Here is a 20,944-nt window from a genome sequence, read left to right as displayed (position 1 = left end):
TATTAGAATGAGCAGAAGCCTGAAAAACAAGATGCATGATATTTCAGAGACTGCTGGGAGCCACTGCGGTACAAGTAAACACATGGGTTGTGTTAGGGTAGCTAAGAATAGAAACAGGTGCAGGTATACTTGTGTGTACACCAATGCTAGGAGTTTAGTAAATAAATTTGATGAATTTGAGTTATTGCTCAAAACATCAAAGGCAGATATTGTTGGGATATCAGAGACGTGGTGTCACACAGATATAAGGGATGCAGAACTGCAATTTGGAGAGTACAACGTCTACAGAAAGGATAGACAGGATTGGAAGGGGGGAGGGGTTATGCTATTAGTTAAGAAACACATAAAAACCAAGGAAGTGAAGCCAGTCGACATCGCTGGACAGTGCAGTGTTGAGTCAGTTTGGTGTGACATAAGCATTGGGAGATCAAAATTGAGAGTAGGAGTGTGCTATAGGCCTAATGACTCTGATGAGTATAATAAGGAACTGTACAGGGAAATAGAGTGGGCCAGTAAATCAGAGAGTCTTATAATGGGAGATTTTAATTTCCCAGATATTGACTGGAATTTGGGGGCTGGTTACTCACGCACTAGCAGGGCTTTTGTGGATTTATTGGATGATTGTTTTCTACATCAGCATGTTCAGGAGGCAACTAGAGGGAGTAATACTCTTGATTTGATTATCAGCAGTGATTCTTCATGCATTAAGAATCTGCAGATAAATGAACCACTAGGTGGCAGTGATCACAGTGTGCTGAAGTGGGATTTACTCAAAGAGGTAACTACCATTAGGGGTAAAGGGAAGGGTTATTGCTTCCGTAAAGGCGACTATGATGGACTGAGACAGTATTTAAATTCTATACAGTGGGACCAACTGATGATGTTACCAACAGCAAATTCAAAATGGGAAGCATTCAAAGAACTTATCTTGGAAGCTACTAGGCTTTACATACCAACTAAGAAATATTGTTCAAGGTTTAGGCCAAATGGATGTCAGATGAACTAATGAGGCATATGGCAGAGAAGAAAAATGCATGGGATAGATACAAATTAACACGTGACACAGAAGACTATGATAGATACAAGTTGATCTGTAACCAAGTTACAAAGGAGGTTAGGCAGGCGAAGGCAGATTACGAGAAATCCTTGGCAAGGGATGCAAAGAAAAACAGCAAAGAGTTCTTTACTTATGTAAACTCTAGAAGGAAGGGGAGGAATTAGATTGGTCCACTTGATATTGATGGGTCAACTGTTGATGATCCTGCTCAGGTAGCTAACAAACTAAATGAATATTTTGCATCGACATTCACACATGAGGAGTTATTCAGCAAGGGGAATGCCAGAGGTGTATTCAACTCTAGCAGTAAGCTACAGAATCTTGAAATAACTGGGAGTAAAGTGGAGGAGAAACTGTTGAAGATAAACACAAGAAAGGCACCCAGGGTGGATGGGATCTATCCAGTTATATTAAAGGAGGCAGCAAAGGAAGTAAGCAAACCCTTAGCCATAATTATGAGAGCTTCCTTGGACTCAGGGGAGGTACCCATAGACTGGAAATGTGCAAATGTGACCCCAATTCACAAAGGAGGATCAAAGGCTGACACAAGTAATTATAGACCTGTGAGCTTAACTTCTGTTCCAGGAAAATTAATGGAGGCACTGGTTAAAGAAGCACTGAAGGATCATTTAGACAAGACTTCAGTTATAGCTCAGACACAGCATGATTTTGTTAAGGGGAAGTCTTGCCTGACCAACTTGATTGGATACTATGATGCAGTCACAAAAGAACTGGATGCAAGGAATAACTTGGATATTATATACTTGGATCTTAGAAAGGCTTTTGATACTGTTGCACATGGAAGACTGCTACACAAATTGGAGCAGTGTGACATTGGAGGCAAATTGCTGCTATGGATAAAGGGGTGGTTGAGGGGGAGAAGACAGAGAGTGGTAATCAATGGACTCTGCTCATCGTGGACTAATGTTATTAGTGGAGTCCCTCAGGGCTCAGCATTGGGTCTATTATTGTTTTCTGTATTTATAAATGATATTGATGATGGTATATCGGGCTTAATGTCCAAGTTTGCAGACGATACAAAGGTTGGCAGGGTTGTCAAGGACACTACTGACACTATGCTGCTGCAACAGGATCTGGAAAGGTTGAGCAGATGGGCTGAGAGGTGGCAAATGAAGTTTAACATTGACAAATGTAAAGTACTACACATGGGAAACAGCAACCCCAGAGCAACGTATCAACTCTGTGGTACTACACTGACAGTGGTAGAGAATGAAAGGGACTTGGGGGTGGTTGTGCAGGCAGATATGAAGTTCTCTGAGCAGTGCAGACGGGCTGCAAGAGTAGCTCATGGATGTCAATGATATACAGGAATTTTTCCAGCAGGGATAAGGAGGTGATTATTCCATTGTATAGGGCAATGGTCAGGCCACACCTAGAGTACTGTATACAGGTCTGGAGGCCTCACTTCAAGAAAGATGTAGAGCTGCTGGAACGAGTACAGAGAAGGGCAACAAGATTAGTGAATGGAACAAAGGGGTGCTCTTACGAAGAAAGGCTTAAGTTTTGCAAATTACAGTGTCTGGAGACTAGGCACCAGCGAGGTGATCTGATAGAGGTGTATAAAGCCTTGAATGGTTTAGGCATGCTCAATGCTGATGGGATTCTTCCTCTAGCTCAGAAAAATCACCCGAGAGGGCATAAATTCAAATTGAGGAAAGACAGATGTAGGATAGACGTGCGGAAATTTGCCTTTAGCCAGCGGGTTGTTGGTTGGTGGAACAGACTTCCATCCCTTGTGGTGGAGGTTGATAGCCTAAATAAGTTTAAGGCTCAGCTGGACAGGTATTTCGAACGAACAGAGGGGTGAAGTGGAAGTGGTTTTTTTTTTTTTTTTTTTTTTTGGCTGATGCTGCATAAGCTTGCTTTCTTGCATCAAATGTCTCTACTAATGCTAATGCTAATGTTGTTGTGGATGTGGATCGTTTGAAAAAATTCTAGGAAGTACTAAACAAATTCTTGGAAGGTATGGATGGTAGAAATGTATAGTGCTTTATTGCATCATTTGCAAAAAAAGATCTCTCAATATTTGAGAGATGTGAGGAGCAAAGGGGAACACTTTTACCAAGAAATACTCTTAATGGAAGAGCAGCATCAAGGTGTCTCTGGATTTGTTAGTTGTCTGACGGCACTGGGGCTTTCCCCCGGTGCTGCTGCATCAAGGTCACTGTGATATCACTGTGGTGGGAGATTAATGCTGGCTTCTTAAGAGGGAGGGAAAGAAAAATTGACTATAAGGAAACCTCCTTATATGGTGGTCAATGGCAAAGATTTCTAAGGAACGGAATGGCAAACATTTCTAAGGAAACGGAATGTAAGTAGTAAATTACATGTTTAATTAAATTATTTTAAAATGAATAGGACCCATTTTTAAGATAGCATACATATTACTGTATGACATTTAAAATTGATTGTTTATTAAATTACTAATATTTCAGTACATCTTTCGGCACAGATATTGACAGAGACTATTTTTGGTGTTTTTGCAATGAGTGGATGAATTCCCTTTAGCAAATGTTTTTGCAACATATGCATAAAATCAAACAGATTTTTCATATTACTTCATAGTTTTAGCATTAATGGGGAAAGATAATAACACACTAAGTATTTATAGAAAAGCTGTCATATCTAGGTTATATCTTGGAAACTAAAGTAAACATTGAAAAATACAACAAAATAGTGTTTATTTAAACTAAGGACATATTTCATTTTAAGTTAAATTTTGTTTAGTTATATTTTGATGGCAAAATGCTATACAAACTTTGATTCTTGCATTAGTCTGCTATTTTAATTCTAATATTCAAAAAATGCACTTTTTTTAAATATTAAAATAAACCAAAAAGCACTATCACAACCTGACACATGGGAAAACAGTTCTTCTAAAGCTTTGGAAAGCAACATTGATTCAGTTTAAAGTGGAAAGAAAAAAAAAAACAGATGTTGGAAGCATAAATACTATTTATACAAATTTGGGTTTATCCTCGCTTCACTTTTCTGCACATTGTTTTTATGCAATATGTTTGATTTGATTTGGTAGTTGTTGGCGCATCGGCTTCTGTGGCCATATTGCACCTCCCAAGGTTTTTTGCAGTACTTTGATCCAAGCCCGAGGCGGGAATCGAACCCGCGACCTTTGGGTTGCCGGGCAGGTACTTTACCCACTCGGCTAGCCCGGTCGGCTCTATGCAATATGTAATACACCCCCTGCAAAGTAATAAAAATGACCAACGGAAGAGTCGCATTTATAGAATTATAATGGATGTGGTGACAAAATGTCATTTAACAGTGTGAATAGCTGACACAGATTTTTTGGCAAAGTAGCATAAAATGTTTATTAATAATTTGAAGCTAAAATACAAACCACCCCAGAAAACAATTAATTTTTGTGCTTCAAACTAGAGAAATAATTAAGCATGCACCATTTCAAAGAATACATAAAATTAAGAACTCTTCATCAGAAATATCTACTATTAACTTCATCTAGAAGATGCTAATCTCTTTATCTGGCTATATGTTCTATGTTAAATCATGCCATTTTATATATTCTTTTGATACTGAAACTTGTAATTTCCATACCTTGGCCAAAAAGATTAAATTTTTATGTAGTGTTTTGTTTCAATTTATGTTATGAAATTAAATGGACATACTAAGTTAATTAAAGTGTTACATGGCAGGCACACAATGTGAAATGTAATATTTTCATGAGAGTAATGACAGAGCCCCCCATGTAAAGCTAATTCTTGTGGCTAACAAATACTCATGTACACAACACTTAATCCTCAGATAACAGATATGTTTAACTAACAAAGCAATTAAACTCTTAAAATAATAAGTATATATATATATATATATATGCTACAACTGTGAGTAATTTCAAGGTGTAACTGTGTACTTACTCCCTGACAACAAATAAAGTCCATTTGGATCAATTGCTAAACTTGTCACGGCATCCAGATGGGCAACCATAGAATGGATCATTTTACCTAATAATATAAAATATTAAAGATAGCTACATATTATTCAATAATTAATTAAAAAATTTTTGAAAATCATATATAAGGTCAAAAACATAGAATATTTAAAAAAATTCTTTCAGATACAAAATAAAATGAAAATAATTAAAAACAGAGCAATATAAACCTTGTGTACTTCTCATGAAATTACTGATTGGTATATTCAACTCATGAGCCAAGTAATTAATAAGTAACGGGCAATGTTTGGAAAAATTCATGAGTTAGGATTAAATATAGTGCCTGCAATACTATCCAGACATAATAGGAGGAAGTACATGCTGAGAGCTTTGTCAATTAATTCGGCCATGGAGATACTGCGTTCATTGGGTAGAATTTTTATTAGCGAGGTCTGTGGTTTTTAAAAGGGGAGAAGCTGTTTTTATAAAAATCAGATAACTTAAATAGGTGTGCAAGAATATTTGCTGATGCTGTTGAGGCAGTGGGAGGTGGGTCAGAAAACTGATAGCTTGAAGGAAATGAACAGAGTAATACATTAACCACAGCCACAGAGGTGAAAGTGATTCTCGCACTGCTTTTATTGGACCCCCATGCAGCAGCCTTGGATTTTAGGAGGAAGATCATAGGACACGTGCACATATATTTGGATGTAAACTAACGCCAGGAACAATGTAAATAAACCTGATGAATTTGAAGTACTGATTAAGTCATCAAATGCAGACATTATGAGGATATCAGAAGTGGTGTCACTTAGACAATGAATCAAATTTTAACGTTTTCAAGAGAAACTCAATATAGGGTTGGGCAAGTTTCAAAAGAGTTTTTCTTTAAGGGCTTGTAAAACACTCAGCACGGAAATTAGAAGTTAGAGAGTTCAATACTAGTACATTTAATACAGATGACAATGATAAACCACAATTGTCAGTTGGTTGTTTTAAGATTTTATGGTGCACTGGTGTCTAAAGCTATAATGTGCCAAGTCAAAAAGGTGTAAAATATAAAAGTATAATATTATAATTGTTTATATATTATTGTGAAAGCCAACAATTGTCAACTACAGCACTGGTGATTTTAGCTCGTGCACAGCCCCACAACTGTAAATAAGTGCTGGGTTCACTGTATTCTATTTCTCCATCTAACTCAAACTCAGATTTAAAGAGCTGCTTTGCATGCATTTTCAGCTCTAGAAGCATATAGGCTGAATGTTGTATTTATAATTTGTGATTAGGCACCTGTCAACCAAGGACTATTTTGAGATAGTAATAGTAATCATGGCATGTGATGCAAGAAAGCAAGCGTATGAGCTTATGAAGCATCAGCCGAAAAAAAAATATATATATACATCACACAACCATTCCCTCTAAATGTTTGTCCAGTTCCTCCTTAAATTCGTTTAACGTATCAACATTCGGAATGACAGATGGAAGTTTGTTCCATCAATTAACTACACGCTGGCTAAAGGCAAATTTCCGCACATCTATTCTACAGCTGTCTTTCTTCAATTTGAATTTATGTCCCCTTAGGTTTGTAATCTGAACAAGTGGAAGAATTCCATTAGAATTCAGCATGCTCATCCCATTCAAGGCCTTATACACCTCAATCAGATCACTTCGCAGGTGCCTGGTCTCCAGCCACTGCAATTTGCAGAACTTAAACCTCTCTTGGTAAGAGGATCCCTTCATTCCCCTCACCAATCTTGTTGTCCTTCTCTGTATACGCTCAAGCAAATCTACATCCTCCTAAAATGAGGCCTCCAGACCTGTACGCAGTATTCAAGGTATGGCCTGACCAATGCCTTATACAAAAGGACAATTACCTCCTTTTCCCTGCTAGCAAAATTCCTGTATAATCTTTGACAAAACCCCATGACCTGCTCTGGCAGCCTGTCTGCATTGCTCAGAAAACTTCATATCTGACTGCACAATTACTCCCAGGTCTTCTTCATTTTCTACCACCCTAAGTTTTTTTTTTTTTTTTTTTTTTTTTTTAGGAGCATTAGCAACTAAGGCCATATTGCTCCGGGGATATGCGGTGGTCATTCCTGACCTTTCCGCATCCTCCGTATTTGGTGATCACGGGCTCGAACCCCATCCTAAGTGCAGTACTGCACAGTTGGTACTGTTCCTCTGAGATTACTTCTATCCATATGTAGTACTTTTTGCATTTGTCAATGTTAAACTTCAGTTGCCACTTCTCAGCACATCGTCACAAATTTGTAGATCCTGTTGCAGTAACACACTGCTATTACTGTCATTAACTTCAACAGTGAGCTTGATATACCTTGCAAACTTTGACTCTTAGCTTGATATACCTTCATCAATATCATTGATAAATATACAAAACCACAGTGGACCCAACCCTGAACCCTGTTGGGCTCCACATGAAGAGCAGCACCCATTTATTACCACCCTCTGCCTTCTCCCACTCAACCATGCTATTATCCATTGGAGCAGAATGGTATTAAGAGTAAGCAACCATGCTTACTCTTAATACCATTCTGCTCCAATTTGTACAGTAGTCTTCCATGCACAACAGTTCAATAAGTTCAAACAGTTCAACAGTTCAGTGTTAAAAGCTTTCCTGAAATCCAAGTACAGTTACTCTTGATTACAAGTACTCTTGATTTCCCAGGATAGATAGTAAAAAAAGATTCCTGGTTAATCCAAAAATACAGCAAGTCCCCAACATACGTAAGAGATACGTTCCAGGACTCCTTACGTAAGTCGAGTTTTACGTAACTAATTTGGAAATGACAAATAAAATATTGCTACTATATCCCTGATATGCCAAAATGACAAAACCCACGTAATATCCTCAGAAGAATGAAGAAAAACAGTTATATATTTTTAATTAGTTCAATTAAAAACTTTAGGGACAGCGGCGAAGCAGCCAGAGTGACACATAAGAAAAGAAAACATAAAAGTAAGAAAAAACGTATGTTATTGTATAGTAAAAACTGATTTGTATTTCATTTTATTATAGTTAGCTTCATTGGTGCCGATCGCTTAACCACTTCTTGTATTCTGTCTTTCTACTTTATTATTGTGTTCACTGTTGCCACTGACAAATCTGAATTCCGCATGATACTTGTTAATGTTTGGCGATTTTCATACATCCTTATTATTTTAATTTTCTAATCCAAATTGATCGCTTTCCTTTTCTTGGTAGATTTACTAGTAGCGCTGTCATTTATTCTCTTAGTCTGCACCATGACAACGGTCAAAATTAAATTTTCTGAAAAGTACTTCACAGGGTTAAGGCAAAAACTCACTATTACACCCCATGCGAGCTCACATTTTACTAAAGCACATTTCTGGAGGTCACTACCATAAAACAATAAAAACAATTTGCAGTTTCCAGATTACTGGGCTTTTCTGTTAGTGCAATTCATTATAAATGGGTAGTAAATGCAATCTTATTGCATTTGTGATAATACTGATGGTTGGTATTCTGTGGGTTTTTAACATTATTATGATGAAATCTTCAGTCATGTAAAAAAATATATAAATAACGTAACATAAGTCCGAAGCTACATAAGTCAGGGACTTAATGTATCAAAAAATGTTCAGCAACCTACATAAAAAATATGGCGATAGATAAAAAACGAAAAACTTGCCACGCACTACTCGCATGTCCAATATGCAAGTAGTGCGTATTGGACAAGCATTTATTTTTTATGATGTTGATTTTAAAGCTAATAGCTTCCCTCTATTTTTAACGATGTTGCGTATGGTTCGGTCACCAACATTATAATGGTTCATTAGAGATTTAACGGATGCACCGTTTTCGAACTTTTGAATAATTTCAAGCTTTTGTTTAATTGAAAGCACAACTCTTGAGCTGTGGGTGTGAAGATAGAGGGGGTTGCAAGATAATAATCTCCCAGTGACGACTTATAACGCCACTTCTTTGTTGCTTATTTACGAATTGCAAAACATCTGTTTATAGCTATTCTAGTGATTACTTGAATTTTATGATTTCTGGTCGATTTTTTTTTTTTTTTTTAAATTTGGAATCGAAGTGTCCCAGTTAATGCGATCCTGGTAAATCGAGAGTGCTGTACATGATATCAAATCCAGTTCCTTTGTAACCACATCATAATATCCAATCAAATTTGTCAGACAAGACTTTTCCTTAACAAACCCATGCTGTGTCTGAATTATTGCTGCAGTCTTGAGATCTTAAAGTGAGAGAAAAATATACTTAAATAGAAAAGGAGCGAGTATTATTGCCAATGCTATTTCGAGGCAGTGGTAAGTGGGTCAGAAATTGCTAGCTTGGAAACACAGAATAACAGATTAACAACACCTGTAGGCAAAGGTGTAAGGGATTCTTGCACTTTTTCTATTGGAGCATAAAGACAGTTTCTATTGAAGCATTGGAGCATATGACAAATTTGTCAGACAAGACTTTTCCTTAACAAACTCATGCTGTGTCTGAATTATTGCTGCAGTCTTGAGATCTTAAAGTGAGAGAAAAATATACTTAATTAGAAAAGGAGCGAGTATTATTGCCAATTGATTTGAAATTATTGTTTTTCTAAAACTTTTGATTTAAATTTAGCAGTATACCATTATTTTGTGATTTTTTGATTAATTTGGTGTATTTATTCTTTATTCGACCTTGTAATTGCATAAAAGTATCGGTAAGGGATTCCACGTGTGTTCGTAACTACCGCTACCGTTCGTAACTTTCCCGCCATTGTGATACGATAGTTATATACCGTACTAGATAGCGTTAGTTGAACTTCGTTAGCAGTTAAATTGTACGTTTAAATAAATACATATAACGACTTAGATTACAAACGTAATATAATTAATAACATAACATAATTAATTATAATTAATTAATAAATTAATAGAATCATGACTCAGACCAGAGCAGCATAGCAAAAGGCTCAAGCTAATGGAAGTGCTGTGGCTCAGAGCAGAACTGAGGGGGGCAGTTGTCCTCTGACTCACAGCCTTATAAAATGCACTGTTTGCTTGATGTTTGCAGAGCAATCGGGTACGGGACATGATACTGCCATGGGGGATGTCTTTGTGTGTGCGCGATGCAAGGAGTGTATCGATATCAGGCAACAACTCGGCGTTCTTGTGGGCCTATATGAGAGCTTGAAGGACAGGGTGGATGCGCTCGAAGAAACTAAATTGAGGGGCCCATCAAGCTCTCAGCTGCCCACATCATCGCCAGAGCTTGCATTTGGGCATCGCGTGACACAGAGACAACCCCTAAGGCAGAATGCGCTAGTCCCGAAGGAACTAGTAGTTGTTGGTGACTCTATTGTCAGGGAAACGGGGAACATGCTTTGTAAAAACAGATAGGTGGAACAGGACCAGGGTATGTCTGCCAGGGGCAAAGGTTGATGACGTTGTAGAGCGAATATCATCTTTTAAGGGCACAAAAGGTGATATAGTTGTACACGTTGGCACTAATAATATTAAGAGTAGGAGACCGGCAGAATTACTTAACAAGTACAGGTCACTATTGAACAAAAGCCGAGAATTAGGGTTGAATTTGAAAGTGTCTGCAATTCTGCCCAGACACGATAGGAGGGAGTATATGATGAGAGCCTTGTCGATCAATTCGGCCCTGTAAAGATTGTGCAAGGCTCAAGGGGTAGAATTTTTTTCACCCTGGACTGTACTTGTTAACAGGAGAGATTGCTTCTACAGGGATGGGATACACTTAAATAGAAAGGGTGCAAGAATATTTGCTGATGCTATCGAGGCAGTGTTAGGTGGGTCGGAAAACTGCTAGCGTGGGGGGAGACAAAGACCAATAGATTGACAGTAGCCACTGGCAGAGGTGAAAGAGATTCTTGCACTGCTTCTATTAGAATGAGCAGAAGCCTGAAAAACAAGATGCATGGTATTTCAGAGACTGCTGGGAGCCATTGCGGCACAAGTAAACACATGGGTTGTGTTAGAGTAGCTAAGAATAGAAACAGGTGCAGGTATACTTGCGTGTACACCAATGCTAGGAGTTTAGTAAATAAATTTGATGAATTTGAGGTATTGCTCAAAACATCGAAGGCAGATATTGTTGGGATATCAGAGACGTGGTGTCACACAGATATAAGGGATGCAGAACTGCAATTTGGGGAGTACAACGTCTACAGAAAGGATAGACAGGATAGGAAGGGGGGAGGGGTAATGCTATTAGTTAAGAAACACATAAAAACCAAGGAAGTGAGGCCAGTCGACATCGCTGGACAGTGCAGTGTTGAGTCAGTTTGGTGTGACATAAACATTGGGAGATCAAAATTGAGAGTAGGAGTGTGCTATAGGCCTAATGACTCTGGTGAGTATAATAAGGAACTGTACAGGGAAATAGAGTGGGCCAGTAAATCAGAGAGTCTTATAATGGGAGATTTTAATTTCCCAGATATTGACTGGAATTTGGGGGCTGGTTACTCACACTAGCAGGGCTTTTGTGGATTTATTGGATGATTGTTTTCTACATCAGCATGTTCGGGAGGCAACTAGAGGGAGTAATACTCTTGATTTGATTATCAGCAGTGATTCTTCATGCATTAAGAATCTGCAGATAAATGAACCACTAGGTGGCAGTGATCACAGTGTGCTGAAGTGGGATTTACTCAAAGAGGTAACTACCATTAGGGGTAAAGGGAAGGGTTATTGCTTCCGTAAAGGTGACTACGATGGACTGAGACAGTATTTAAATTCTATACAGTGGGACCAACTGATGATGTTACCAACAGCAAATTCAAAATGGGAAGCATTCAAAGAACTTATCTTGGAAGCTACTAGGCTTTACATACCAACTAAGAAATATTGTTCAAGGTTTAGGCCAAAATGGATGTCAGATGAACTAATGAGGCATATGGCAGAGAAGAAAAATGCATGGGATACATACAAATTAACACATGACACAGAAGCCTATGATAGATACAAGTTGATATGCAACCAAGTTACAAAGGAGGTTAGGCAGCCGAAGGCAGATTACGAGAAATCCTTGGCAAGGGATGCAAAGAAAAACAGCAAAGAGTTCTTTACTTATGTAAACTCTAGAAGGAAGGGGATGAATCAGATTGGTCCACTTGATATTGATGGGTCAACTTTTGATGATCCTGCTCAGGTAGCTAACAAACTAAATGAATATTTTGCATCGACATTCACACATGAGGAGTTATTCAGCGAGGGGAATGCCAGAGGTGTATTCAACTCTAGCAGTAAGCTACAGAATCTTGAAATAACTGGGAGTAAAGTGGAGGAGAAACTGTTGAAGATAAACACAAGAAAGGCACCCGGGGTGGATGGGATCTATCCATTTATATTAAAGGAGGCAGCAAAGGAAGTAAGCAAACCCTTAGCCATAATTATGAGAGCTTCCTTGGACTCAGGGGAGGTACCCATAGACTGGAAATGTGCAAATGTGACCCCAATTCACAAAGGAGGATCAAAGGCTGACACAAGTAATTATAGACCTGTGAGCTTAACTTCTGTTCCAGGAAAATTAATGGAGGCACTGGTTAAAGAAGCACTGCAGGATCATTTAGACAAGACTTCAGTTATAGCTCAGACACAGCATGGTTTTGTTAAGGGGAAGTCTTGCCTGACCAACTTGATTGGATACTATGATGCAGTCACAAAAGAACTGGATGCAGGGAATAACTTTGATATTATATACTTGGATCTTAGAAAGGCTTTTGATACTGTTGCACATGGAAGACTGCTACACAAATTGGAGCAGTGTGACATTGGAGGCAAATTGCTGCTATGGATAAAGGGGTGGTTGAGGGGGAGAAGACAGAGAGTGGTAATCAATGGACACTGCTCATCGTGGACTGATGTTATTAGTGGAGTCCCTCAGGGCTCAGTGTTGGGTCCATTATTGTTTTCTGTATTTATAAATGATATTGATGATGGTATATCGGGCTTAATGTCCAAGTTTGCAGACGATACAAAGGTTGGCAGGGTTGTCAAGGACACTACTGACACTATGCTGCTGCAACAGGATCTGGAAAGGTTGAGCAGATGGGCTGAGAGGTGGCAAATGAGGTTTAACATTGACAAATTTAAAGTACTACACATGGGAAACAGCAATCCCAGAGCAACGTATCAACTCTGTGGTACTACACTGACAGTGGTAGAGAATGAAAGGGACTTGGGGGTGGTTGTGCAGGCAGATATGAAGTTCTCTGAGCAGTGCAGACGGGCTGCAAGAGTAGCTCATGGAGTATTGTCAATGATATACAGGAATTTTTCCAGCAGGGATAAGGAGGTGATTATTCCATTGTATAGGGCAATGGTCAGGCCACACCTAGAGTACTGTATACAGGTCTGGAGGCCTCATTTCAAGAAGGATGTAGAGCTGCTGGAACGAGTACAGAGAAGGGCAACAAGATTAGTGAATGGAACAAAGGGGTGCTCTTACGAAGAAAGGCTTAAGTTTTGCAAATTACAGTGTCTGGAGACTAGGCACCAGCGAGGTGATCTGATAGAGGTGTATAAAGCCTTGAATGGTTTAAGCATGCTCAATGCTGATGGGATTCTTCCTCTAGCTCAGAAAATCACCTGAGAGGGCATAAATTCAAATTGAGGAAAGACAGATGTAGGATAGACGCGCGGAAATTTGCCTTTAGGCAGCGGGTGGTTGGTTGGTGGAACAGACTTCCATCCTTTGTGGTGGATGGTTGATAGCCTAAATAAGTTTAAGGCTCAGCTGGACAGGTATTTTGAATGAACAGAGGGGTGAAGTGGAAGTGGGTTTTTTTTTTTTTTTTGGCTGATGCTGCATAAGCTTGCTTTCTTGCATCAAATGTCTCTACTAATGCTAATGCTATTTCGAGGCAGTGGTAAGTGGGTCAGAAATTGCTAGCTTGGAAACACAGAATAACAGATTAACAACACCTGTAGGCAAAGGTGTAAGGGATTCTTGCACTGTTTCTATTGGAGCATATAGCAGCCTGGAAAACAAGGTGTTGGAGATTTCTAGGTGTACTGGGGTTCTTCTTGAAACAAGCAAATGAACAGGCTGTGTTAGGATTAATAATAGTAAAAACAGATGCACTCTAGTAACAGGTAGGCTCACCTTTCACCTGGATAAAGGCAGCCATACGGTGAGGCATTGAGTCCACTGGTTCATGAAAACATTTCACAGGTATTTCCATCCATGCTTGCTGCACTTATCATGATGCACTGCACTGCATCCCTTCACGATGATCATGAAGGGATGCAGATGGTCTGCAAGGATGGAGACGTAACCTGGACCGTTCAGAGGTCCCAACGCGTGCCAGCTGAACATGTCCCATTCTTGATACTGTCGAATGGGTATAGTGCAATTTCTGTACCACCTCTGCGATAGTGACATACACGTAGGGTACCCACTATTATCTCTCTTTCAAAGTCAGTTAACTCAAAATGTTTATCCATACTGACATGGCACCTCCGTAGCCAGGTGGGAAGGAGCAGCAGTGCGTAGCACACGCTTCTTGATTAGACCGGGGTTCGAGTCCTGACCACCAAATATGGAGGATGCGCAAAGGTCAGGGAATGACCACCGCATATTCTGGAGCAATATGGCCTTAATTGCTAATGCTCCTAAAAACCAAATAACAAACAAACCATACTGACATCAAATTACTATGTACGTGAATGCAGTGATGCAGGGTACCTATACACCTGCCAAGCGGTAGGTTTGTCCACTAGAGAGAGAGGTGACAGCGTGCCGTTGTCTAGGAAACAGGTATCCCATGAATTCTGTCCTTTTTGTGTATAACTGCATATACACCTATGCTTCTAGCATTGTAAATAAAGTTGATGAATCTGAAGTACTATCAAGTCTTCAAATGGAGACACTGTAGGGATATTACAGACATGGTGTCACTCATGAGGGAAGCAGAATTTGAATATAAGGCGTATAATGTGTACAGAAAGGACAGAGGGGAATAAATGCTGGTAAATTTTTAACTGGCTCATTAAAAAAAAAAAAAAAAAAACAAGACCAAGAATGTGCTTGTATATATTAATTGTAAGTTTTACTGATTTACAACAATTAGGAATACAAAAATATCAAACAATAATAAAATATTAATTTTTTTTATAGTAATTTCCACATAGCCAATCGATTCTCATGAAATGTTTTCGTTAACTTTTGCCAAGCAATTGCATCTGTAGAATTGCAACCATAACCAATCTATGGTGCAATTCAACCATGATTTGACAAATTGAGTTGTATCCTAATCTGCTAACTCTTTTCCCAATAAATTTATCATCATTAAATCTGATATGTGATCTATTGATAAACTATTTCTCACCCTCATACAAATTATATTCATTAAACTGAAATCTCTTTCGGCTTCAACACTACTAATTGCAATAGTGCTATCTATCTTTTTAGCTTTTTGAATACTTGCAGAAATTGAAACATTTTTTGATTCTACATTATTATCTACAAAATCCCGAAAATCATTCAAATAAATTTCATATTTTAAAATTTCCCTTAAATGGTACAATTTTTTTTCACCAGCTATCCACAGTGAAGTTAGTTCTTCATAAGGTCAAATAGATGGTTCTAATATGTGGAAATAATTTAAAATGTTTTCATTATTATTTCTGTCTGATAAAACATGTAAATTCATGTGTTGAATTATATTTTCTGGTAACATGTTCCTAAGAGCACTGAATTTATTATTTTTATTAAATGGAATATCTTTAAACTTATCTGATTTAATCAAATCTTCAAATTGAGAGTCATGTTTTCCAGTACCAACCTTTAATTTTATCAAAGCTCTTATTGTGTGTTTGATTCATTTTTGCATTTTCTGAATGTTAGTTGATACTGACTGCACTTCAATTGAAAGTGATGAAAATTCTTTTAGAATGTCTATCATTATATTGCAGATGACACAATGGTTGGCAGGGTTGTTAATGACAGTAAAGACAGAATGCTACTGCAATCTATAAAAGTTAGGCAGATGGGCTGTGAAGTGGCAACTAAAGTTTAATATTGGCAAATGCAAAGTACTGCATAAGGGTAGCAGTAACCAAAGAGAAACGTACCAACTGTGTGGTACTACACTCAGAAAGGTGGAGAATGAAAAAGATCTGGGGTTAATTGTGCAGCCAATCTGAAGTTCTCTGAGCAGTGCAGACGAGCTGCCAGAGCAGGTCATGGAGTTTTGTCAATGATATATAGGAATTTTACTAGCAGAGACAAGGAGGTGATTATCCCTTTGTATAAGGCAATGGTCAGGCCACACCTTAAGTACTGCATACAGTCTGGCAGCCTCATTTTAGGAAGGATGTTGAGTTGCCAAAATGAGTACAGAGAAGGGCAACAAAGGTTGGTAAGAGGAACAAAGGGTGCTACTAGAGAGGCTTAAGTTCTGCAAGTTGCAGCATCTGGAGACTAGGCACCTGCGAGGTGATCCCTGATTCAGGTGTATAAGGCCTTGAATGGTTTGAGCAGGATCAATATTGATGGGATACTTCCGCTTGCTCAGATATTAAGAACCTGAGGAGGGCCTAGATTCAAACTAAGGAAAGACAGTTATAGAAAACACATGTGGAAGTTTGCCTTTAGCCAGCAGGTAATTGATTGCTGGAACAGACTTCCATTTGTTGCTGTGGAAGTTGATAGCTTAAATAAATTTAAGGCTGAACTAGACAAACATTTGGAGTGACTGGATGGGTGAAATGGGAAGATTTTTTTTTTTTTTTTTTTCCCTTGGCTGATGCTGTATAAGCTTGCTTTCTTGCATCACATGCCTCAACTAATGCTAATGCTAATTAAAGCTAGGTCTTGCAAAAAAAAAAAAAAAAAAAGAATAGCCGATCTCTTTGCCAGACCAGGATAGGAAGAAAATCTTGAAAAAGAAAAATGCATATATAATGCAGGATATGCATGCCATACAACAGTAGCAGCTCGTAAACATGCTACCCATCATGGTCCCAGTACTTGATATTTTAATAATTTCAATTTCAAGTTGTTTAGCTACAGTTTTTAGCTTGATTTGATTTTAATTAGATTGGTGATAAAAAGAATAAATTGTATCTAAAAATATTTTAAAATGATTAACTTATTTTTATTTGAGACATTGCATTGTCGAGTGATAATTGCAATCGTTGATTTAAAGTGCCGTATGATGATTTTAGGAAAATTTTCTAACAGCTTACTAGCTATTCCAGAATTTCTTCCCAACATTAGCACCATCAGAACAAAATGCAATTAATTCTATTAATGCTCAGACATAGCTCGTTTACTGACTGCACACTGTAACCTGGATATCCAAATTTTAAGCCTTATAGCAACTAATCCTATAATTCACTTTAGAAATCAATAATTCTCTGGCTGACCCTGTCTGGATTATTCCACCCACTTCTCTCCTTTTATCCTTTATAAATAGTTTAAGGGTTTTATTTTCCAGCATATTATTTGACATAAACAAAATCATATCACATACATACATGTACCTGCTTCACCCCACTGTTTAGTTCAGTCTAGTTAATTATAGATTTTCCCAAATAGTCAAAAATTGATTCCAATGCATCACAGGGCTAGAAAAAATCACGAGTATATGTAAATAGTTATCCTACTGGACATACATTGGCCGTTATACTGTAGAAAGCTTATACTATCTTTTCCCAGTGGATAACATTATAATTTAGTTTTAATATTACATTATAACTTTTTTTTTATTATTATTCCTCTCTGTATTTACCTTTAATCCTAATCTTATCAAAAATGCCTTTACATTAACATTTACAAATTTATTAGTTAATATCAAAACGATCTGTTAATATCTAAACATAGAATTGGATAAAATAATTATGATTGCTGCCAGGCCAGCAAATTGGCCAGATGGCACCCTTCGCAACCTATAAATTCAGCCACAGACTGATATATGATCTCTTCTCCTACTGACTGCCACCCACAATGTTTTTTGGAGATCTTAGGTAAATACTGCAGTATTTTATGCTAATGCATAGGGACTTTAGGTTCCAACCCAAGTTTTCTTTATGTACCAAACATAACTTAACTTTTGGTCATATATTATCAAAATTAAATGGGATATATCAAAATTGAAATTATGTAATTAATAATAGTAAAACTCCAGAGTGGGACAAGCTGCAGACAATGAAGTGGTGGGAAGAGATGGAGAAAATATAAAGAATGATAACGGATGGAGACTGATACAACTTTGCTCTCAATATAAGCTGAGGATTAGTAACACCTTCTTCCAACATAGAGACATTCATAAGTTCACAAGGTTCCAAGAAACAAAAAGACTAAAATCAATAATTGATTATGTGAGCACTAAACAGCAAAGCACAATTTTTGTCTGTGATGTTAGGGCCCAGAGAGGAGCATATTGTGGCTCTGATCACTTTTTGGTGAAGGCTACGTTGTCATTCCCATGGATGTGCCAAAAAAAGGAAGAAAGACCTTGAGAGGAGTGAAAAACTTGACACCGAAAGATTCAATGTGGACTCATTAAAAAATGAGAGTACTAGGGGCTTGTATCAACGAAGATTAGACCAAGAATTAGATGAAACCTATGGGGAGAGTGCAAAAGATATATATGAATACCTAAAGGAAACAGTGAAGAAAATTGCTGGAGAGACAACAGGAAAATCTCAAAAGATGAAACAAAATGATTAGCTGAACATAGAAATTAAGGAATTAATAAAGGAGAAAAAGGAAGCATACAAAAGATGGCTAAACTCAAAAAATGAAGTTCATAGAAAAATATATAAAGAGAAAAATAAGGAACTGAAAGTGGAAGTAATGAAGGCAAAGAACGATTCCTGGGATAGAGTATGTCCCGAGGTGAACACCAAACTAGGATGTACAAGATCTGCAGAAGCGTCGAGAGTATTGAAGAGTTTAAGGAAACCTCATAAGCAAAATGCTAGACTGGAAATGATAGATCTGGAGGAATGGGTCGATTATTATGAACAGCTATTGAATGAAGGAAGAGAGGAATTTAGAGAAACTGAAAAAGAGACAGTTGTCATGGAAAAAGGATTGAACATCCAAATTAAGGAAGTGAAAATTATAATAAAAATGGCAAAAAATGGAAAAAAGCACTAGGCCCAGGTGGAATTAGCATGGAGCTGCTTAAATATGGAGGTCGAAAAGTTATAAATTTACTAACACGATTTTTCAACAAATTATGCGATGGTGAAGAAATACCAGATGAGATGATGACAATTGGATACATTACATCAATTTTCAAGAAAGGCGGCAGAAGAAGATGCTCCAACTATACAGGAATCTGTGCTATGAGCTCTATTGCTAAACTATTTGGAAAAGTGATAAAATCAAAACTGGAACAAGAGATTGTTATTTCTGAGAAAAAGTGTGGCTTTTTGACTGGATGCTCATGTATAGACCATTTGTTCACTGTTAAGCAAATTCTGGAAAAAATGGTGAAGCTGCAAACCAAGATGTAGGTATGCTGTTCATAGATTTAGAGAAATGTAATGATAATGTGCCAAGAAATCTTCTGTGGAAGGCTACGAAAAAATGTCAATAAGCCAGCCATTAATTGAAATAATTAAAAATATCTACAAGAACAATACATGCTGCATAAAAATTGGTTCAAAAATATCAAGAAAATTTAGGACTGCTAAAGGCTTCAAGGATGCTGTTTGATACTTTGTTTAAGCTATACCTGGAAGTTGTTCTAAGATCATGGTCACAGAAGTGTAGTTCAATGGGTGTTCCCCCTGGTCAGATTAAGTACCTTTGCATTCTACTGTTTGCAGACAACCAAGTTGTGGTAGCACAGGACAATGACAATGTAAACTACATGGGCAGAAAGTTACTAGAATATAAAACACGGGGACTGACAGTTAATTTTAATAAGACAGAGTACATGAATTGAAGTGAGGAGGTTCTGGATTTAGATGGAATACTGGTGAAAACTGTACGGCAATTTAAATAACTGGGTGCAATTATCCAGGCTGATGGATCATCTGCACAGGAAATTGAGAGAAGACTGGATGACGGCAGAAAGGTCATAGGAATGTTTAATTCTGTGCTATGGAATAAAAATATTATTAACAAAACTAAATATCAAATATATAATGCAATATTACAAAGTGTTTTATTATATGGATGTGAGACTTGGACCTTAACTGAAAGACAAAAAAACAAGTAATATATAAAAAAAATTTTTTAAAGTCAATTCCTACTTAGGTCAACAACGAACTTTTGACTTTCGACTTCAAAAATTTATCAAAAAATTATTGATTTTCGCAAGAATTGAACTCGCATTCTTCACTTTCACGTGAAAAATACTGAAATCCTTGCATTTTACCGATGGAGCTACTGCCTGTTGATTTCAATTTTATTCCTAAATTTATATCCTGCTAAATATCTTATATAAGAGAAATTTTTTTTCTCCCATATAAAACTAAAATTAATTAATTAAATTTAATTAATGAATTAATATTTGAAAAAACTGTATTAACATCAAGTGTCATCCACTACAAGTTTAAAAAAATGTATTTGAACTTGAGTGGATGAATAAAAAGTATTTTATTAATGATTGAAAATTTGAACAAGATATATAAATATATATAGGGAGAGTGTGAACTAATAGTAGGAATTGAATAACCTAATGGCTGCTGAGATGGATTTTTGGCAAAGATCGGCAAGAAAGTCTAGGACTGAAAAATTTAGAAATGACATGATAATGAATACAATGAATGTCCAAAAAACCATCATTAATAACATTGAAGATTGGAGTGGTTTGGCCATGTGAAGAGAATGGAGGATGATAGATTGCCCTGAGGAGCCATGGAGAAGAAAAAGAGAGGACATGGATAGAGGGTGTGAGATCTATCAGCCACAAATAGAAGAGGACTGGTGGAGGGAGATTGGGAAGATAGAAAATATGGAAAAAAAGAATAAAGGAATGACT

At 37.4% G+C, this 20,944-nt stretch overlaps 1 protein-coding gene across 5 annotated transcripts in view; it reads right to left on the bottom strand.

The window, feature by feature from the left end:
• Nucleotides 1-20,944, bottom strand: part of LOC150084775 (striatin-3-like) — a 751,872-nt gene that overhangs the window by 34,215 nt on the left and 696,713 nt on the right. For all 5 annotated transcript variants that reach the window (XM_090376594.1, XM_090376597.1, XM_090376596.1 and 2 more), the window contains one exon: nucleotides 4,972-5,058. In XM_090376594.1, coding sequence (XP_090232720.1) covers nucleotides 4,972-5,058 — 87 coding nt within the window. The remainder of the gene's footprint in view (nucleotides 1-4,971; nucleotides 5,059-20,944) is intronic.

This window comes from Mastigoproctus giganteus, chromosome 6 (genome assembly GCF_048544385.1).
Source record: "Mastigoproctus giganteus isolate SK-2022 chromosome 6, ASM4854438v1, whole genome shotgun sequence".
In the NCBI taxonomy this organism is placed as follows: Eukaryota; Metazoa; Arthropoda; class Arachnida; order Uropygi; family Thelyphonidae; genus Mastigoproctus; species Mastigoproctus giganteus.
This window is presented reverse-complemented; position numbering and strand designations above follow the sequence as displayed.